The sequence below is a fragment of the Rhodamnia argentea genome, chromosome 4, assembly GCF_020921035.1.
Source record: "Rhodamnia argentea isolate NSW1041297 chromosome 4, ASM2092103v1, whole genome shotgun sequence".
NCBI classification, from domain to species: Eukaryota; Viridiplantae; Streptophyta; class Magnoliopsida; order Myrtales; family Myrtaceae; genus Rhodamnia; species Rhodamnia argentea.
Genome location: NC_063153.1, coordinates 16172398 through 16189376, shown reverse-complemented (window position 1 = coordinate 16189376; position 16979 = coordinate 16172398). Strand labels below are relative to the sequence as shown.

At 39.5% G+C, this 16979-nt stretch overlaps 2 protein-coding genes across 4 annotated transcripts in view; both read right to left on the bottom strand.

Moving 5' to 3' along the window:
• Positions 1-857, bottom strand: part of LOC115757101 (nuclear pore complex protein NUP205) — a 33474-nt gene extending 32617 nt beyond the window's left edge. For both annotated transcript variants that reach the window (XM_030697196.2, XM_048278258.1), the window contains exons 1-2: positions 531-857; positions 47-142 (exon numbers count right to left, since the gene is read on the bottom strand). In XM_030697196.2, the coding sequence (XP_030553056.1) occupies positions 47-142; positions 531-671 (237 nt within the window). In that variant the 5' untranslated portion in view covers positions 672-857. The remainder of the gene's footprint in view (positions 1-46; positions 143-530) is intronic.
• A 4487-nt stretch (positions 858-5344) lies between these two features.
• On the bottom strand, positions 5345-9201 carry LOC115757118 (beta-glucuronosyltransferase GlcAT14B-like). 2 transcript variants are annotated; one of them, XM_048278270.1, is made up of 6 exons: positions 8389-9201; positions 7487-7562; positions 7277-7392; positions 6202-6283; positions 5653-6084; positions 5345-5611 (listed from the first exon to the last, which is right to left on the bottom strand). In XM_048278270.1, exons 1-5 carry the CDS (start codon positions 8945-8947, stop codon positions 5766-5768), a joined length of 1152 nt encoding a protein of 383 aa, XP_048134227.1. In that variant the 5' UTR covers positions 8948-9201; the 3' UTR covers positions 5345-5611; positions 5653-5765. The 2 variants fall into 2 exon arrangements, with proteins under 2 accessions (XP_048134227.1, XP_048134226.1); XM_048278269.1 differs by having other exon boundaries at positions 5653-6283.
• Positions 9202-16979: the final 7778 nt, after the last annotated feature.

Genomic DNA, 16979 nt, shown 5'->3' with positions numbered 1-16979 from the left:
AAAAGAATAACACAAGTTCACTATAGCCACAGCCCACAGAGCTTACAATCTGAACATCCTGATCGTCCAATGAGATCGGCGGGGAATCCGGCAGCCTCACTTCTTTTGCCTGAACCTGTGCTTGATCCGATGGCTTTGGAGGCTACGAAAGCCAAGAATTCAAAAACAAAAGGCAAAGGAACAAGTCAACACGCATAGAAGCAAAACTGCTCTGGACTCAGTTCTATTACATGATACATGGAAGACAAAACCCAATTCCAATGTAGCATATAAACGTGCGTCTCTATTACATGGCCAATACAGTGTGGAACCCGAAATATCCGGCCAATCAAATATATGAACCCACACTAGACACATAGACAGTAGACACACACCACACTGAAAAAAAAAATGTTCCTTTTCCCCTCAAAAGATGAATTGAACATCAAAATTATCCCCCAATTTCTCGTCAGCCAAACACGAAACCAAATGCGGGCGACAGCACATAAACGAGCATGCAACGGGCATCCCAAGAGGAGGAAACGCATTACGGGATAAGAAAGCAGCGAATGGAGGGAGGGGCGAGACTTCCGCAGGGCGTGCATGAGCTCCACCCTCTGAGCCGGCGTCGGCGGAGACGGACCGAGCAGAGCCGACTCGATGATGGAGAGAAGCTGCTTCGCAGACGCCATTGCCGGAAGAAAAGGGAGAGAAGAATCCCCTGGTGCGGATCCCGAAAGTGAACGAGAAAAGTTTCCAGGCGGTGGTGGGGATTCAGCGCTGCGAATTCATATGGCCATGGATTTTAGGGCTCGAAGGCGGGAAAAAAGAAACGGGGGAAGAAAGAGGAGAGACGAGAGAGACGCAGAGACCAGAGAAAGGGGGTGATAAACCCCCCAAAAGCCCTAATGGAACTTAAGGTGCTTATGAAAAATATTAATTTAGTTAATATGACCCCTAAATTTTTTATATATATTTAATTTAGTCCCGAGCTAAATGAAAAATATTCAATTTTGTTCTTAAATTTGAATTAATAGAGGGACAACATTGAATATTTTTATATAATTAAACAGAAAAACAACATTAAATATTTTTTTATAATTCGGGGACTAAGTTAAATATGTGCCAAAAATCCAGACACCGCACATTAAATAAATTGAAAGTTCATGGACCACATTGAACAAATTAAAAGTTCATAAATCACATTATGCATCGGATCATAATTCAAAGACCATTTATGTCATTTTCTTTTTTCTTTTTTTTAATCACGTTGTCAATTTTACTACATATGTGCTATTAAAGTTTTTACTCCAATAGATTCACAGATAGTATGCTACTAACATTATAAAAGCTTACCGCATAGGATTAATATGACGCTCCAAACCAATAATTTATGGAGATAAATAAAGAGAGAGGAAGGAGTGGTGTTACCTCCGACAAATGGTCCATCAACGCTCACCGAAGATTGGGGCAAGGGCGGGCTATTGCCTATTAGAGGTGGGATCCCCCGGGAACAACCAAGTGGCGGAGGCCGAAGAGCAAGGTGACAAAGGCCACGAGTTCATTGCTTGGTAGTCGTAGCAGCCAATAAGGGTGAGCAAATTGGATTGCCTGAATCGAGACCCGCCGGACCGGACCGGACCGGTGGTCCGGTTCCATGTTCTAGATGAGTCCGGTCCAGTTCACGGTTCTTAATATTAGAACCGGTGGCCAAGCGATCCGATTCTCGAATCCAGGACATAGAACCGGACTGGACCGCCCAGACCGGACCAGCCGAATTTTAAAACAAGAGACTTGGAGCTAGGCACGGGATATGTCTTGAGTACTCAAAAGAAAACACAGTACTTAAAAAATTAGGGTTTCGCCTTCCGATTGACGACAATCGACCCCTTTCGCTTTCCTCCATTTTTATATTTTTCCTTCGTATCTCTATACGTTAGAGCTTTCCCGTCTTATATATTACTGTATTGCTCCATTTCCCGACATCATGGTGGAGGGTTGTTCTTTGATTTTGGTTCTACCAAGTTGATACGAAAGGGGAAAACATGGTGATGGTTCCGCGTTGCTTCTTCAACCTCGCTTGAGACCGCTCGCCATGGATCCGAAAATCGGAGCTTATCAGAATCGGGCAAAGGTACGGCGGGAAATGTGTAATCGCCATCGCGGTTTCGGTTTCGGCCCTGTAATGTTTAATCTAGAGCTTTTTTATTATTATTATTGCTCTTTGTCCCGGACACGTGTAGAAATTTGTCGTGTCATTGGTTTCTTGGATCCAACCGGGAACAGGACGGGACAGACAGTTCGATCTGATTCCAAGTTCCCAGGATGGCCGGTCCGATCCTCGGTTCTAGAAAATGAGAACTGGGATCACCGGTCCGGCTCTCGATTCTTAAGGGGAACCGAACCAAACAAGGAACAGATCACCCCTAGCGGCTAGGGTGGCCTCCTTTGCTTGTGTTTTTTTTTTTAAATCTAATGCGGTGCGCATATTAGCATCAATTTGCACCATACGGTATTTCGTTTCATGTGAACCCCTCATACTAGCCAAATTAAGGGAACATAAAGAATGTTTCAGTTGCTCGAACGACAATATCGAACCGGCCTACCCAACCGATGCTTGACAGGCTTTGATACGGGGGGCCATCGGCAACTCTCATGATTATACTTCTTAAAAGGAATAATAATACAAATGATCTCTGAATTTTGATTAAATATACAATGTGGTTCCTAAATTTTTAATTTATTTAATGTGGTCCCTAACTTTAGCCTAATATTCAATATGATTCCTAAACTTTAGCCTACTATTCATTGCGATCTCTGAACTTTTGATACATGTTCAATATAGTCCGTGAACTATATGAAAATGTTAAATGCGGTCTTTCCATTAATTTAAGATCAAGGACACTATTGAATATTTTCATATAGTTTATGGACTAAATTGAATATGTACTAAAATTTCAGAAACTACATTGAACAAACTAAAAATTCAATAATTGCATTGCACATTAGGTTAAAGTTCGGATATCACATTACATATTATGCAAAGTTTAAAAACCATTTATGTCATTTTCTCTTCTTAAAACATTTTGTCTCCTTGATCAATTTAGTCATTGCCATTTTATTTTTGTTGGGATTATCCCACGTCGATTGTGGAAAGGGCTAGTGGTCGATTTATAAGTGTGAGGGAAAGCCTCATCCTTTAAGGTAGCTTTTGGGATGAGAGAGACCCAATACCACCCAACTCTAATATCATAGCCCAGGATACCAAAGAGTCTGGATCTAACAATCACACGGAAGAGATACGGGTAGTCGCTACCTCCGACTCATAGCCCGATGTGTGAGGGGGATATTGTTGGGGTTGTCCTATATCGGTTGTGGAAGGGGCTGGTGGTCGGTTTATAAGTGCGAGGGAAAGCCTCATCTTTTGAGTTAGCTTTTGGGATGAGAGAGACCCAAGACCACCTAACGCCGATATCAAAGCCGATGGTTAGGCCCAAAGATAGACATCATGGTTATGAAGTTGAGCTATTCAACTTGAGATAAGTTGATGCGGAAGGATACCTACGGAAGGATATCTAAATTAAGGGGAGGCGAGTGAGTTGTGTTAAAGAAATCCCACATCGGATAATCGAAGTGGTATAAAGCTTAACACCTATGTTGGCCCATAACTCATTGGCTTAAGCTTTTAAGTGAAAGTGGGGTCAACTGAATATGTTAACGAGCTCGGATTTGGGCTTCCTCTTAATGATCTCCCGGTGAAAGCTTTGGACTTTTGCTGCGTGCTCCCAACAATTTCAATGAGTCATGCCATAATCGATACTAATGATAGTCAATCAAGGTTCGAAACTCACAAATTTGTGGAATTTAAGGGCTCACATGATAACACTTTTGGAGCAAAAATCCATTTGATAACGTAATTTCTAGAGCAGAAATTCGTTTGGTTAAGAAAATTTATTTTTATTTTTTTTTACTTCTGGAGCATTTTTTTTTTTTTTGCTCCAGAAGTAGTTTTGAAGCCACTTGAAGAAGTAAAAAAAATTTACTTCTCTCGAGAAGTAAAAAAATCAACTTATAACTAGAAGTTAATTTCTAGAGCAGAAGTGTTGCCATATGTGCCCTAAATAGTCGGAAAATCGCACATGCCTCACTTCATGACAATCCACGCAATGTCGCTTAGGATTATATCTGCAATTATCCCAAAAAATAAATTGGGACACACTATATTTGTCTCGTTTGCTTGTTTCGCAAAAAAAGAATGATCTAAAAAATATTTTTCTGATAATTATTACTTGTATCGCTTGAAATAATTAATTGATGAAAAATATTTTCATTACTTACAATAATTTATGTCTAAATATTTCGTGGACGGCAAAAAGTATGTTTCATTCATTTATTTTTGTAAGCAATATAAATGATTATGGTTAAAAAAAATCATTCATTTTCGCGAAATAAATGAACCCTTGGCCACGCTTAAACTTGTGATGGATGGTTTAGAGTCCCTACACATAATTCCTTCTGTCATACGAGTCAATTCAGCAGCCAGAGTGCCGATCATCATCCTCTTTTGACTTGAGATGGACAACACTCCACATGGTGCAAAGCATCTCATGGCTCTCAAACCACAGAGGTATGATTTGAGTCAACCAAGTGTATCAAGCTTCACAACAAAAACGAAAATAGCCAAGCTTTTAGTATCTGCACAAATCCGAACTGCGCGATTAAACCTGCTTCTTGAGGAGGAGTCTCATCCTCTCCTTCAAGTTGCCTTGGTGTGAATAGAAGACCCACTTGAAAAGCTTGTTCCTATACTTGAAGTTTGCTTTTACTGATGAACAAGTGTAACTTGTGGAGTTGCTTCCAAGTTAGTATTTGACTATGACGAGAAAAAAGCGGCGTTCGGCGCCTGAAATTCATGCAGGATGTCTTTCGTCATCCTTGTTCCAACTTCAGTAAGTACGGTTTACATTGATGCACTAGCTGGTTTTCTGCGAGACAATCTAAAGCTCCCTCACGTTCACCTTCCACACTATCGACTACATAGGGAAAAAAATACTCGAGCTCCTAAATGATGGATTACTTCATTAACAAACGGATTTCGTACTCAATGTACATTGGACATTTCACCGACTATATCACAATCCACTCGAAGGATTACGAACGAAAAGGAATGGTTCTTGAGAAGCTTATTCCATGTTAGTTAATCCATAAAGCTGTGGTGGGAAATTGCCTTTAGCATCTTTCCTTCATTTCTGCCGATCTTCTTTTTGTCTGATAAAGTGCAATATCGTGAAAAAGATGATATGTTAAGCAACGATGTCATGTAGTGGCAAAAAAGAAAAAGTTAGTCATATATACCTTCAGTGCACCCCCTTACATGTTTATCATGCTTCTGTTAAGTATACCAAGAACTGCGAAAGTACAGTAAATAACGCGTGTGCTAAACAATATTTGAGGCTGAATCTTGCGCTCCCATTACTGATTTAAAGCAGCGGTTGAAGATAAGAACTTCCCGTCTTCAACTTTTCCAGCTCCGGCACATACATTACTTGTCCCTTTGTGATCTGAACAGTTCAGTGAGATTCCAGATCAGAGAAGGCAAGTAGCCGGATTTTTCATCTAGTATATTTCAAATCTTGCTTCACGAATCCTAGGAGAATTTGTAATTTGTCATATGGTGATCCTTCATTACCAGTTGACTTAAGAGCACCATATGGCCTAGCAATCACAAGGTGGACAACGGGTGCACAGGTGCCCAAAACAAGTCCCTTGGCTCGGAAGTTATCTCACTATGTGCAGTGATTTGCATGAAAGTTATCCCCGGATAACAGACCGGTGATGAGCTTCCTGAGCCTTTCAACTCCAGGACCAGGCCTCAACTCTGTAATGTTGGGTGTGACATGATCAGCATATGTTCTGTTAACGCTTCCCTCGCTGTTAAACCATGCACCTTGCGAAAATCCATTTGCACTTCGACCAAGTAGCTCAGAGTCAATCTTGTCGAGAACCGGCTCGTTTCTGCCAAATTTTCTTGCAAAGGGGGCATTGCTATCTACCATCCTCTGGAAATCACTGAGTGTGAGGAAATGTGGGTGTTGCTTCGGAGGGTTGTCCCAGGATATGAAGTGGAGGTCATGGTTCACAGTCGTATTAATGAATTCGTTAGCATTGCAAATGACTGTGTGGAAATAACTTTCTGGTGAAGAAAGGAAGTTGGAGTAGTACATGAGCACAATTCTTGGGAGGTTGTCCCATCCCCATAAGCAATACTCAACGAAGGGCCGAGAGAGCATCATCCAGGCAGAACCTGATAGGATTCATGGGCACACTTTAGAAGACATCTGCAGTAATTTCACGCTAAAAATGTTGAAAATTTACATGTGGAATGTAACAACTTTAACTTAGTAATCCAATAGACAATCTGTATGTATTGCTGAAAGACAATTTCTCGGCCTAATCGGCATCTGTGTTAGTACACATGTACATAACACAAACACACACTGGCACACAAATTTCACATGAATATACATGTCCTTTGCTTAACGTGCATATTCCGACTTCTGGAAAGATAAGCAAGAAATATAAAAAGATGCGAGGACCAGAAACTTGGACTTGATTTTCAGATCTCACCACAAATCTCACTTAGAAGGAAAGGACTGCAGGCATTATGCATCATACATACCCAAAATTATCTTAGTTTTTTTTTTTTTTTGGGTCGGAAAAATTATCTTAGTTTGAGCACTATAGAACTTACTGCTTTTTATTTTCTCATGCCAGATTATATTGCATCTAACTTCCACAGAGAATTTCCCATTTCAGGTTTAGAGGCTACTAATTTTTTTCTAATGCAATTTTTTTTCTTAATTTGATTCCTGCGTCTTACTTACCGCTGGAACTTTATAAACTTGACTCACACTTCCTATGGGCAAATAGAGCTGTTAATAGCTATATAAATCCAATGCGCTTTCTTTGGGACTGAAACAGCCAGTTAGCTTCCAGTTCTAGCAAGGAAAATTATGAATTTCTAGCAATTGACCTGCAGCATTTTCAAAGACTTAAGCTCGATATCCATACTGGCGATCAGATCCACGTATAACTACTTTAACTCCAGGAAGAACAGAACAAGAGAAAAGTGCACGTGGAGAGAGTAAAATATGTCTTCATGCCAAAAGATAATATGTACTTGTGTGCTTGAGAAATTTTCATTATGATTTTTAGTTCCTTAAAAGCAACATCAAGACACCGTTCAACAAATATAATTGACATATGAAAAGACATTTCTGATAGGTTAATTCTTCACCTGTAAACAACCTGTATGCAGAAGGCACTTTTCTCTTCTCTGAGACCCAAAAGACATCAGATTTTTGCACGCTGTACAGGCCCGGATCAATCATAACAGGCCTGGCTCTCTGGTACCTGTAGATATTAAGCAGTCAACAGGCGCTTGAAATTCTCACTAGATATCTGCAACATACACAAATGGGTAGAGACAGATGGATGAGACACAAACTCTTTCCAACCAATATCGCTGGTATGCTCGATGAAGTTGTAGTTTCTGGGCATAGTCAACAGAGTGCTAAGCAAATCTGTAGCAATGAAAAAGACAAACATGATTAGTCCCTTCAGTACGTGACCATTAGGCATATGCTATAAATGTCGATTCCAAGCTCATTTACATCGAATTTTTGAGACAGAAAAACCCATTTCACTACTAAGAATGTTTTGATTACCCACTGCAGAAGGCATGGAGTGAATAAACCATTTGGGACTCTTCGAGACCAAAAGCTTAGGCGCACGGTGGTAAGTCAGCGGCTTAACTAGTAAAAAGTAAGCAAGTGTGTTGGTTTCTGCTAAAGGAGTAATTAAATAATACCCTTGCTCCTGATTATGAAAGCAGATAAAAGCATAGACTTACTCTCCTCAATTTGCCTAAGAAAGGAAAGAGAACAAAGTAAATCCCCAAAACCAAAAGTGAAGGAACAAAAAAAGTAATAACGGTTTCTACCTACTTCAAGAAATTATAAACGAAGTTAAAAAAAAACACCATTCCCTTCCAATTCCAAACAGTTAGAACACCAAGTCGCCGGTTGTTTCGAAAGGTATCAACTTGAAATCACCACGAACATAAGTCAAAGCCCGGAAAAAGAAACATTTGACCGACCACGGCAGACAATTTACATGATCATGTTACTATGTTAGCAAACATAGTCTAGACTCTAGACAGAGACTAGTTTTCGGGAACTACTAGCTTGGCTTCGAGGTTTACTGACAAAATGCTTATCTAAACCCAACAGAACAGACGACCGACTTTAAAGTACAGGTTAAACACGAGGCCGAAATCCGAGACATCAGGGCAGGTGCGGAAACAGATGCATTCGTATGATGGAACACATGAAGAAAATCTTTGGATACCATCTTGGGTCACCAAGGGATAATCTGAAGCGCTCAAGTTAATGAACCAATCCCACTCCCCTGCTTCCCTCAGCAGAATTGCTGCAGCATGAAGCGTGTTGCTCACCATCGTCGGCCCTCGATACGTCACCAGATTCGCCCTCACACTCATCCTCACATTGCCCAATTTCGCAAACAGGGGCTCACTCCTCACGAACCTGGCCAAGTCCAGCCTCTCCTCCACCGAGGCCTCCAAGTCCAAGTGAACCACGTACTGGTTCCTCGGATGGTACAGAGCTCTCAGCGTCCTCTTCAAGCTCTCCCCATCGCCCATCGAACCGGAAATGAGATATGCCAATCTCGGAATCGGGTCATCCAGGGTCGCGGAGACCTTCAACTTGGTCTCAACGAAGACCGGAAGCTCTCTCTCGACATGGGCACGGTGAAAAAACCGAGAAGGATAAGAAGCAGCAGAGGAAGTGAAGACGGCGAAGAAGACGAGCAAAGTGGAGAGTGCCAGCGCCGAGACGAGAAGCAAAAACCACTTCTTTTTCTTGTGGGGCTTGGTGGCTGCGTCCATGGCCGAGAGGTCAGGACTTCAAGAGATCAAGAATGTCATCAAGAACGTGCATTGCACAAGAAGATTGCTTTCCTCTGGGTGTGTGTGAGGATCCACTTTGGTGGTTGGTTGCTCCGCCACCACCACCGGAGGTCGCGGACTCGCGGAATCAGTGGGCAAATGATGAGCTCGGTGGTTGGGCAATGGAAAGCTAATGAAGAGAGAGAGAGAGAGAGAATTCTCAAAAAGTTAGCTTTTTTCGGGGAGTGGCACTCAGCTGTGTAGGTGGGTCACACCGTCACAGGGCGGATGATTGGCCGGCTAGTCGACAATATGGGAGGGAAAGGGAACGGGATTCGGAGGAAACGGGTTTGCTTTGTCCTAAACCCGTTCCGTTAACTTTTCCTTATTTCGGAAGCCCGTAACGGTTTTTTCAAATAAAATCTCAAATCCGGCTCACTAAACTAATCGAATTTCTTCGACCAAAAAAAAAAAGTAATTGGACTAAAAAAAAAGTAACCGGATTTATATCGAAAAATTGCAATTCACCGTAGTATTTGCTCGTAAATAAATATCTCATCCTAAAAATATGTGGTAAACGAGATTAATTTACAAACGAACTCATCACATTTGAAGATCATTCGTCGTAGATCTCAAATTAAGAAACCTACGCAATCACAAAATGTAAGGTGGCAAAGAATTCAAAATCTTACATTCATGAAATGAGAAGTAATGACAAGTCATGCTTGAAAAAGTTCTTTTAACCGACTAGGGGTAGTTTTGTAAATGATCCGTTAAGAAAAATGCAGCTCGTTATAAGGAAGTAAACTAAAATAAAGTATGTCGACAAAAAAAAAAAACATAAAGCATATTTCATTGAGTGAGTAATAAGAAAGATACAAACAAGATAACATGAATAAGTAGATCGAACTCGCGAGATTGAAAAACTTTCGATAATTACGGGATATGAATGAATCTAAGATAGAATAGCTATTATTCAAAAATCATATAACGAAAAAGTCGTGTTCTCTTGCAAGGCTTGGTGCCCTGCGTTTGGACATGCCTCGCCCCATGCCACGATGGGCGATATGATGAATTGCGATCAACAAACAGTACGAGCTGCAAGGTACATTGGTCAAGGATTCATGATTATCTTATCCCACGCAAATCGTTTACTTGTGACTATTCAATGGACGAGGACGGGGATTGCGATCAGCGGCCCCACATGTCATGCCTAAAGTTTGGGCCCAAAGGCAAAGAAGCTAATGACCCTAAGTCGTGACATGAGATATAATTGGTTCTTTTCTTGTGATTGAATATTTTCAATGAAGTGGGTAAAGCTCCCGCTCCTTGAAAATAAAAAGCGGCTCATTCAATCACATCGGCTATTGCAGAAGATCGGATGCTTGACAAGACTCATCGATCGTGAAGAACACGACAATATAGTTGATGCACAAGCTCTATGATGCGATGATTGATGAGTTTATCTATCACATTTCATCTTTGATTATAAAAGTTTTCCAGTCAGATTTTGTAAACTTGTTACTTTTCTCTACGCACTTCAATTATCTCTATTAGCAATTTACGTTCAAGTCCGGACACTAAACAAGCATGACATCCAAGAGTGTAAGCCATTTATCCTAATCAACAAAAGTTTCGTGCAATTTCCTTGCCATTTTCAATCGTTTGTTTGCTTCGCCCTATTTAGTAATTTAAATTTCGTGGAGTCTCTCAAGGCATATAAGAATCCATTCACTTTTTTCGACTGGCTATCGATCATTATCGGTTGGACTTTAATCACTAATTGAAATCGTTAAAGGAGCCTCATTACAAAGAAGTGCCCAAAAGGCTTCAGGCAAATTAGAAAGCCAATTTCGCGGGACATGGTTTTTTCTCTGGGCCCTAGCCAACCAATCAGCAGCTAAGTAGCACCGACACCGATAAATGACATGCAACACGACACGATATGCTGACACGTCATTTTTAAAAAATAGAAATTTCGACATGTCAAGGACACATTGCATATTAAAAATATATTTTTTATAAATGACAAATTACTATTTCTATTTTTTTTTTGTAAAAATAGAGAATTTATAAAAGGAGCTCTTATAATATAAAAGAAATTTTGATATTCCCGTAATTTGACCCTAATTAGTCTAGAAAAAAAAGTAAATAATCAAATAAAAAGAAAATTAAAACCTTAAACAGAAAAGATATTAGACTATCCCAAAAGTGATGTGCTCCCCAATCAATAAGAGGAGCCAAAGCAGATTTACAGAAAAGATATTAGCATCTTTTCTATTGTTAAAAAAAATCAGTCTATCTACTGTGCACAGTACACCAGACCTGCACCTGCACTCTCTCTCTCCTCTCAGTCTCTCATCTTCGTCTTCTTCCCCCCCTTGCTGGTGGCTCTCTCTCTCATCTTCATCTCTCTTTACTTTCTTTCTTTTTTTTAAATCTCTCACTCGCCTCGCCTCTCTCTCTCGTCTCTGTCTCGCGAAGCAACACGACTACCATGATCTTGGCTATCACGCTTGCCCTTCGCCGCCATCTCACTATGTTCTCCGAGTCTCTCTCGTTCTGTCCTCCGGCGCCGACGAAGCCATCCTCTAGCGCTGGCTCGCTCCATTTCTACCTCCCTTTCTAGATCCGCGCTATCCAGCCTTCCTTCTCCTCCGACTCCTCATTGCCAGCTCTCTCCCTCTCTCGTGGTTCGAGATGCAGGCACCCTTCTCCTCCTCTTCCCCCGGATTTCCAACCTCCAGATTTGCGCTTCCTCCGCCCTCCTTCCTCACCGTCACACGTGTCCCCGACATTAACCACGTATCGGGTCTCCGACACACGTTGATCGCGTGTCAAACTTTGTGTCGGTGTTCGACACCAACGCGGTGACCTAATCAACGTGTCGGTGCTTCATAGGTCAGCAACCTTGTTAGCTTCTCCACTTGGTATACCTATAATAAATTTAACCAAATTAATTTTTTGATTAACAAAAATCCCAAATCAATACATCTGTGAAAATTTATCGCAAATTAATTTTTTAACTACCAAAAACCCTAATTTGTATATCCATGACAAATTCATCCTCCATTAGTTTCTATTAAATTGGTTTAATACCGTGAAAAATTTCAAACCAGTACATATGTAATAAAAGAAGGGTAAAAACTTACACCCATCAATTAGCACGTGTCATCCAACTCGGCAATTTGATGGTAGAAGTTAATGAAAACTAACAGATGGTAAAGTTATTACGAGTATAATAGTTTGAGATTTTTTGTGGTTAAAAAATTAGTTTGGAGTAATTTTGTCGGGAGTATATCAGTTTGAAGTTTTTTGTGATATTAACTCTCTTTTATTTATTATTATTATTATTTTGACCTTTTCTAGGGCCACATGGAGCGGACACACAGAAGCCACCTATTCAGTCGGCACATTACGTGAGCTGTATTTAAGTTGATCACTTGTGTTCAAGAGAGATAGAATATGAATCATTGCCTTGTATTTGGTATATCCGGGAAAAAAGATAGGCAACTGCCCAAATGCATTGGTAATCGAATTTTGGAATAATGGCACCGCTAGTCCTTATGATTTTCAATTTATTCCATTTGGTTTTTATACTTTTTATTTTTAAATTAACCCTTCCTTAAAAAAGAAAAAATTAGCGAAAGTGCTGGCATGATTGTTAAATTGTCTTTGTTTGCTGACATGATCGTCTTACGTGTCTTTTAGTTGGCCTAAAAGAATATGCTATGTGTCCTTAAGAGTATTTTTCTTTATTTTATTTTATTTTATCGAAGTGTCTTTAAGAGTTGGAGAAATAAAAAATAAATCAGGATATACGAAACAAGGAAAAACAACAAAGAGAATAAATATATATATAAACAAGTACACAAAAGGGAATTTTTTTTTAAAGAAAAAGTAGTAGATCGGCGGACCTCGCCAACGAGGCGATGTCGGGGTTGTGCGAACCCCGATGAGCACTCCATAGTGGTAGCGATCGATGTCGGCGGGCACTCGAGGTCAGCAAATCGTCATTGGCCCCGGCCGATGCGGTCGATGTCTCGCTGCTACTGCCGCCACCATCGCCCCGCAACTTCCTCCCTTTCTTCCCACTTTTGTTCTCTTTTTCTTTAGGGTTTGAGGGGTTTTTTTTTTTTTTTGTAATTTTTCAATAGTTTGGTCCTTCCGCCTAAAAAAATTCCACGTCATGATTTGTTTGTCCAGTCAGCCTTGATGTGACGGTCCACGTCTACATTCCGTTTGCATTTTTAACAGTAGGATTAACTTGAACAAAATAACAGGCATTTAAAGTAGGGGGATGAGATCCAAACAAATTGAAAAACTAGGGTGTTAGTTGTGCCAACATCCCATTAATTTTTCACTGACAACTTGCGTAGCCTGTAACTTGCCGGTAATTACCAATGGGTTCAAATGTTAGGGTTGCGTTTATTTTACGAAAAACTTCACAAAAAGAGGAAATTCAGGAAAATGATTTGTTTTTCTTTGTTTGGTAATATGTAAACGAAAACTTTTTTTGGTTTTTTATTCTCATTTGGAAAAGGATTTCAGTCTTATGGCTTTATTTTGGGCCAAAAAATAAATTAAAGGTTTCAAAATTTATTTTTTATTTTTTTATTTTTTTATTTTTTTATTTTTTTTTTCTACCTTGGTGGTGGCTGGGCCACAACAAGGCTCGGCCTCGCTCAAGTCTAGCGAGGCCAGGCCGAGCCTCGTCGTGCGAGTTCAAGCCTAACAGTCATGGGTGGGATTCGGTTGGCACGATAGATTACGAGGTCAAAGGTTCAATCCATATCAAGAGAAAAAGAATAAGAAGATGTGCGTGTGTGTGTGTGTGAGAGAGAGAGAGAGAGGCAACTAAGATTGCTCAGTTCTTTCCTAGTTTTCAATTCTGAACTACTATTTAGATGATGAAGTGTTTGATTATCACCACTTGAGTGTTACAAGAGAGTCACTACTGATCGGTTGATGAACTGTTTGATTATCACCACTCGAATGCACAACTTTAAGACTTTACGTGTTTCCACTACTTGCTTTCGCTCCATTCAAATGGCCAGTTACAATTAGGCTTAGTTTGTTTCATGTAATAAATGATTTGAAAAAAAAAAAATTTCCTAAAACTGATCGCTTACAAAAGCGAATAAACGAATTTTTTTTTTTATCGTTCACGAAAATATATAGACATGAATTCTTTTTGATTTCATTGGGTACTTATTTCAAGCACTCGCATTTTTCCGGTGTCGGTCTCGACTGTCTTCCCGCCTACCCCTTCTTGATTGCGACACTGCAACTCTCTTGATTTATTTTCTACTATTGGTAGTCATATGTACTTTTGGAAACTGGTTTCCGGTTACACTTGCTAAACCTAAAAAAAGTCCTCACCGACCATACTCCTTACTTAATCTTTCTTGGAAGGTCCCATTTAATTGCATTATATTCTCAAGACAACCTAAAAGAAAACTGATAAAACTTTAATGATTGGAAAATTTTCCAGCACATCTTCATATAGGAAAATCATTTCCACGATATCCTGATTGGGCAATTCTTAGTTATATAAAACCAAAGATTCTCGTGTAATAGAGAGAGAAAAAAGAAACAAAGAAAACCCAAGTTCATACAAACATCAATCATTACCAATGACACAGTACCTAAATCTATCACATCAATTTTACCGAAATGCCCTTCGTTTCTTTAAAATCCGACAAACACCCCTATGGAAAATTTGTCTAAAAAGTCATAAATCTTTTGTACTTTTGCCAATTTAATTCTCAACTTTTTAATTTTATCAAATTAATCCTAAATCTTTTCATGTTTTGCTAATTGAGTTTATCCGACAAATTTTGGTAGAAAATCGCTAATGTGGATGGTCGGGGCTGATTTTGATAATTTTTAATTATATCTTATTTTTTACTGATTTTTGTTGTTTTCTTTTCTTTTTTTTTTAAATTGGATAAAAGCATAGAAAAGAAAATCTATTCTTTCTTTAAATTTTGAAAAAAAAAAAGGAAAGAAAGAGAAAGGGAGGCACCAATTGGGCACTGGCATCGTTGCCGCCCATCGCCGGCCATGGGAGAGGGTGGCCGACCCTCACTAGCCCCAGGCGAGGCCTCATTTAGTCCTCGTTGGGCCCGAGCCAGCTTTGGTGCAGCCTAGATCCGGGTGCCCTCGCCCGGGCCGGGTGTGAGTCGTCGGCCCTCGCTTGGGGCCGGCAAACTCCGGCCACCTCAACCAAGGCCGATGACCTCCGGCTAGTACTCAAAACGCGTCGCGGTATGAGTTGGAAAATAATGTCAGCTTTTGTGGCTCAATAAGTATGGATTTTAAATTCCGTTTGGTAAGTTGGGTAGTAGTACTAGTAGCTATTAGCTAGGCTATAACCCCTTTCCAATCACGATTGCCATGTGCTATGCCCACATTTTTCGATTTATCATTCTCTCTACGTGTCAAAGATGCACGGGATCAGGCAATAGGTGACCATGAGATAGGATCTTTCGCTCTATAATCTCGCTATATATTAAGGTTGGACGCCGTTACAAGTATCATTGTTTTGCCCAAGAAGCAAAGGGTACAACTTTGATATTTCCAAGAGCTCGATTAAATAATAATAAAATCGATATAATAGTGTCGATATTTGTGTTTAGGTCAGCAGTCCCATGTGAATTGGGTCCATGTAAACCCTCAAACCATTAAATTTTAACGTGGAAGCTGCGTGAGTTCACATTCCTAGACCTAGATGCTTGGTACGTACATCGTGGTACTTGCGTTAGAATCCTTCTTTCTGTAAAAAGAAGAAGAAGAAGAAGAAGTATTTCCTTTGTTTATTGTCGGGTTAGAGGAAAGAAAAAGGTTTGATCTGGAATTGCATTAGTCTTAGTGTGAATCGAGGGATAGGCACCAATCGAAACTTCTTTAATCAAGGTAACCCGTATTTTGTTTTTATTGATTTAATGTTACTTGTGAAAGTGTACACGCGTTGCGAGTGAAAAAGGGCATGTAAAAAAAGTTTTGAATAAGTAAAGAAAAGCAGAACGTATGGTAATTTCATCTAATTTGGAAAGGAATGATTTGAAATTTGGTCGGATTGTGAAGCCGCCTTTTAAGTTATTGTTACGTCTACACACTAAAAATTAGCAATGATCGAGAAGATTTTACCTTCACATCTCGATTTTTGTTTACAAAACTTCGAAGTTAGAAACTATATTTGAGGTTTACAATATCCTCCCTCTAATTTCCTCTTTTTTTTTTGGGTCAATCAGGTTCCCTTCTTCAATACCCAAATCTTTAGTTTATATATAAGCAAAAGCGTGAATTTGCAGTTGTTGACCAACTTTTTCGGGGTCCTAAGAAATTGAAATTCCTGTAATCTACACACGCGTGCCCAAATTCTTGGGGACCATTCCATGCGCAATCAAAGCATGTCCAAACAAAAGATAGATCGCATATCTCGAGATGGTCAACTTAATTAACTTTTACTTATTACGGTGGTAACCCATCACGTTAATTTTTTCTCAATGCTCCCACTGAAACATGTAAACCCAGTCAAGATTGCAATTTACCAAACTGATAAAGACGTGTAACAAAAAAAATTTGACTTCAACCTGGGTGTCTCCTGGTCCAATCTCTACCTAATAAATGATTATTTTATAATGAAATTGTGATCGTATATTCGATTATCTTATCACATACTATGCAAATATGAAATTACGAATCGATAGCATTTCGGGGTTTGATTTAACTTTTGAATTTTAAAATAATATTACGATAGAAATGTTTGATTGGATGGTGATATCCTGTAATGAAAATTATTAGTACTTTTTTCTCCTTTTTACCGGATTTTAAGGCATTGCTTACAATTCTTGAAATGACGAAAAGGTGTTTTTCTTGAAGTTGTTTTTCCAAACAAAATAAGTTCTGTTTTTCATATTTCGATATTGCTAGAAAATAGTTTTTTTCACTTATTTCTATATTGAGAAATATCCCTTTCGAAGATTCCGAATTGGTAATAATTTGAACTGTAAATAACAAATTATCT

Coding starts and splice junctions, on each gene's coding strand:
- LOC115757118 (XM_048278269.1), bottom strand. CDS start 8,947: ATGGACGCAGCCACCAAGCCCCACAAGAAAAAGAAGTGGTTTTTGCTT. Junction 7,393..7,486: donor AGCGATATTGGTTGGAAAGA/GTTTGTGTCTCA, acceptor TAATATCTACAG/GTACCAGAGAGCCAGGCCTG. Junction 6,284..7,276: donor TGCATACAGGTTGTTTACAG/GTGAAGAATTAA, acceptor GAATCCTATCAG/GTTCTGCCTGGATGATGCTC.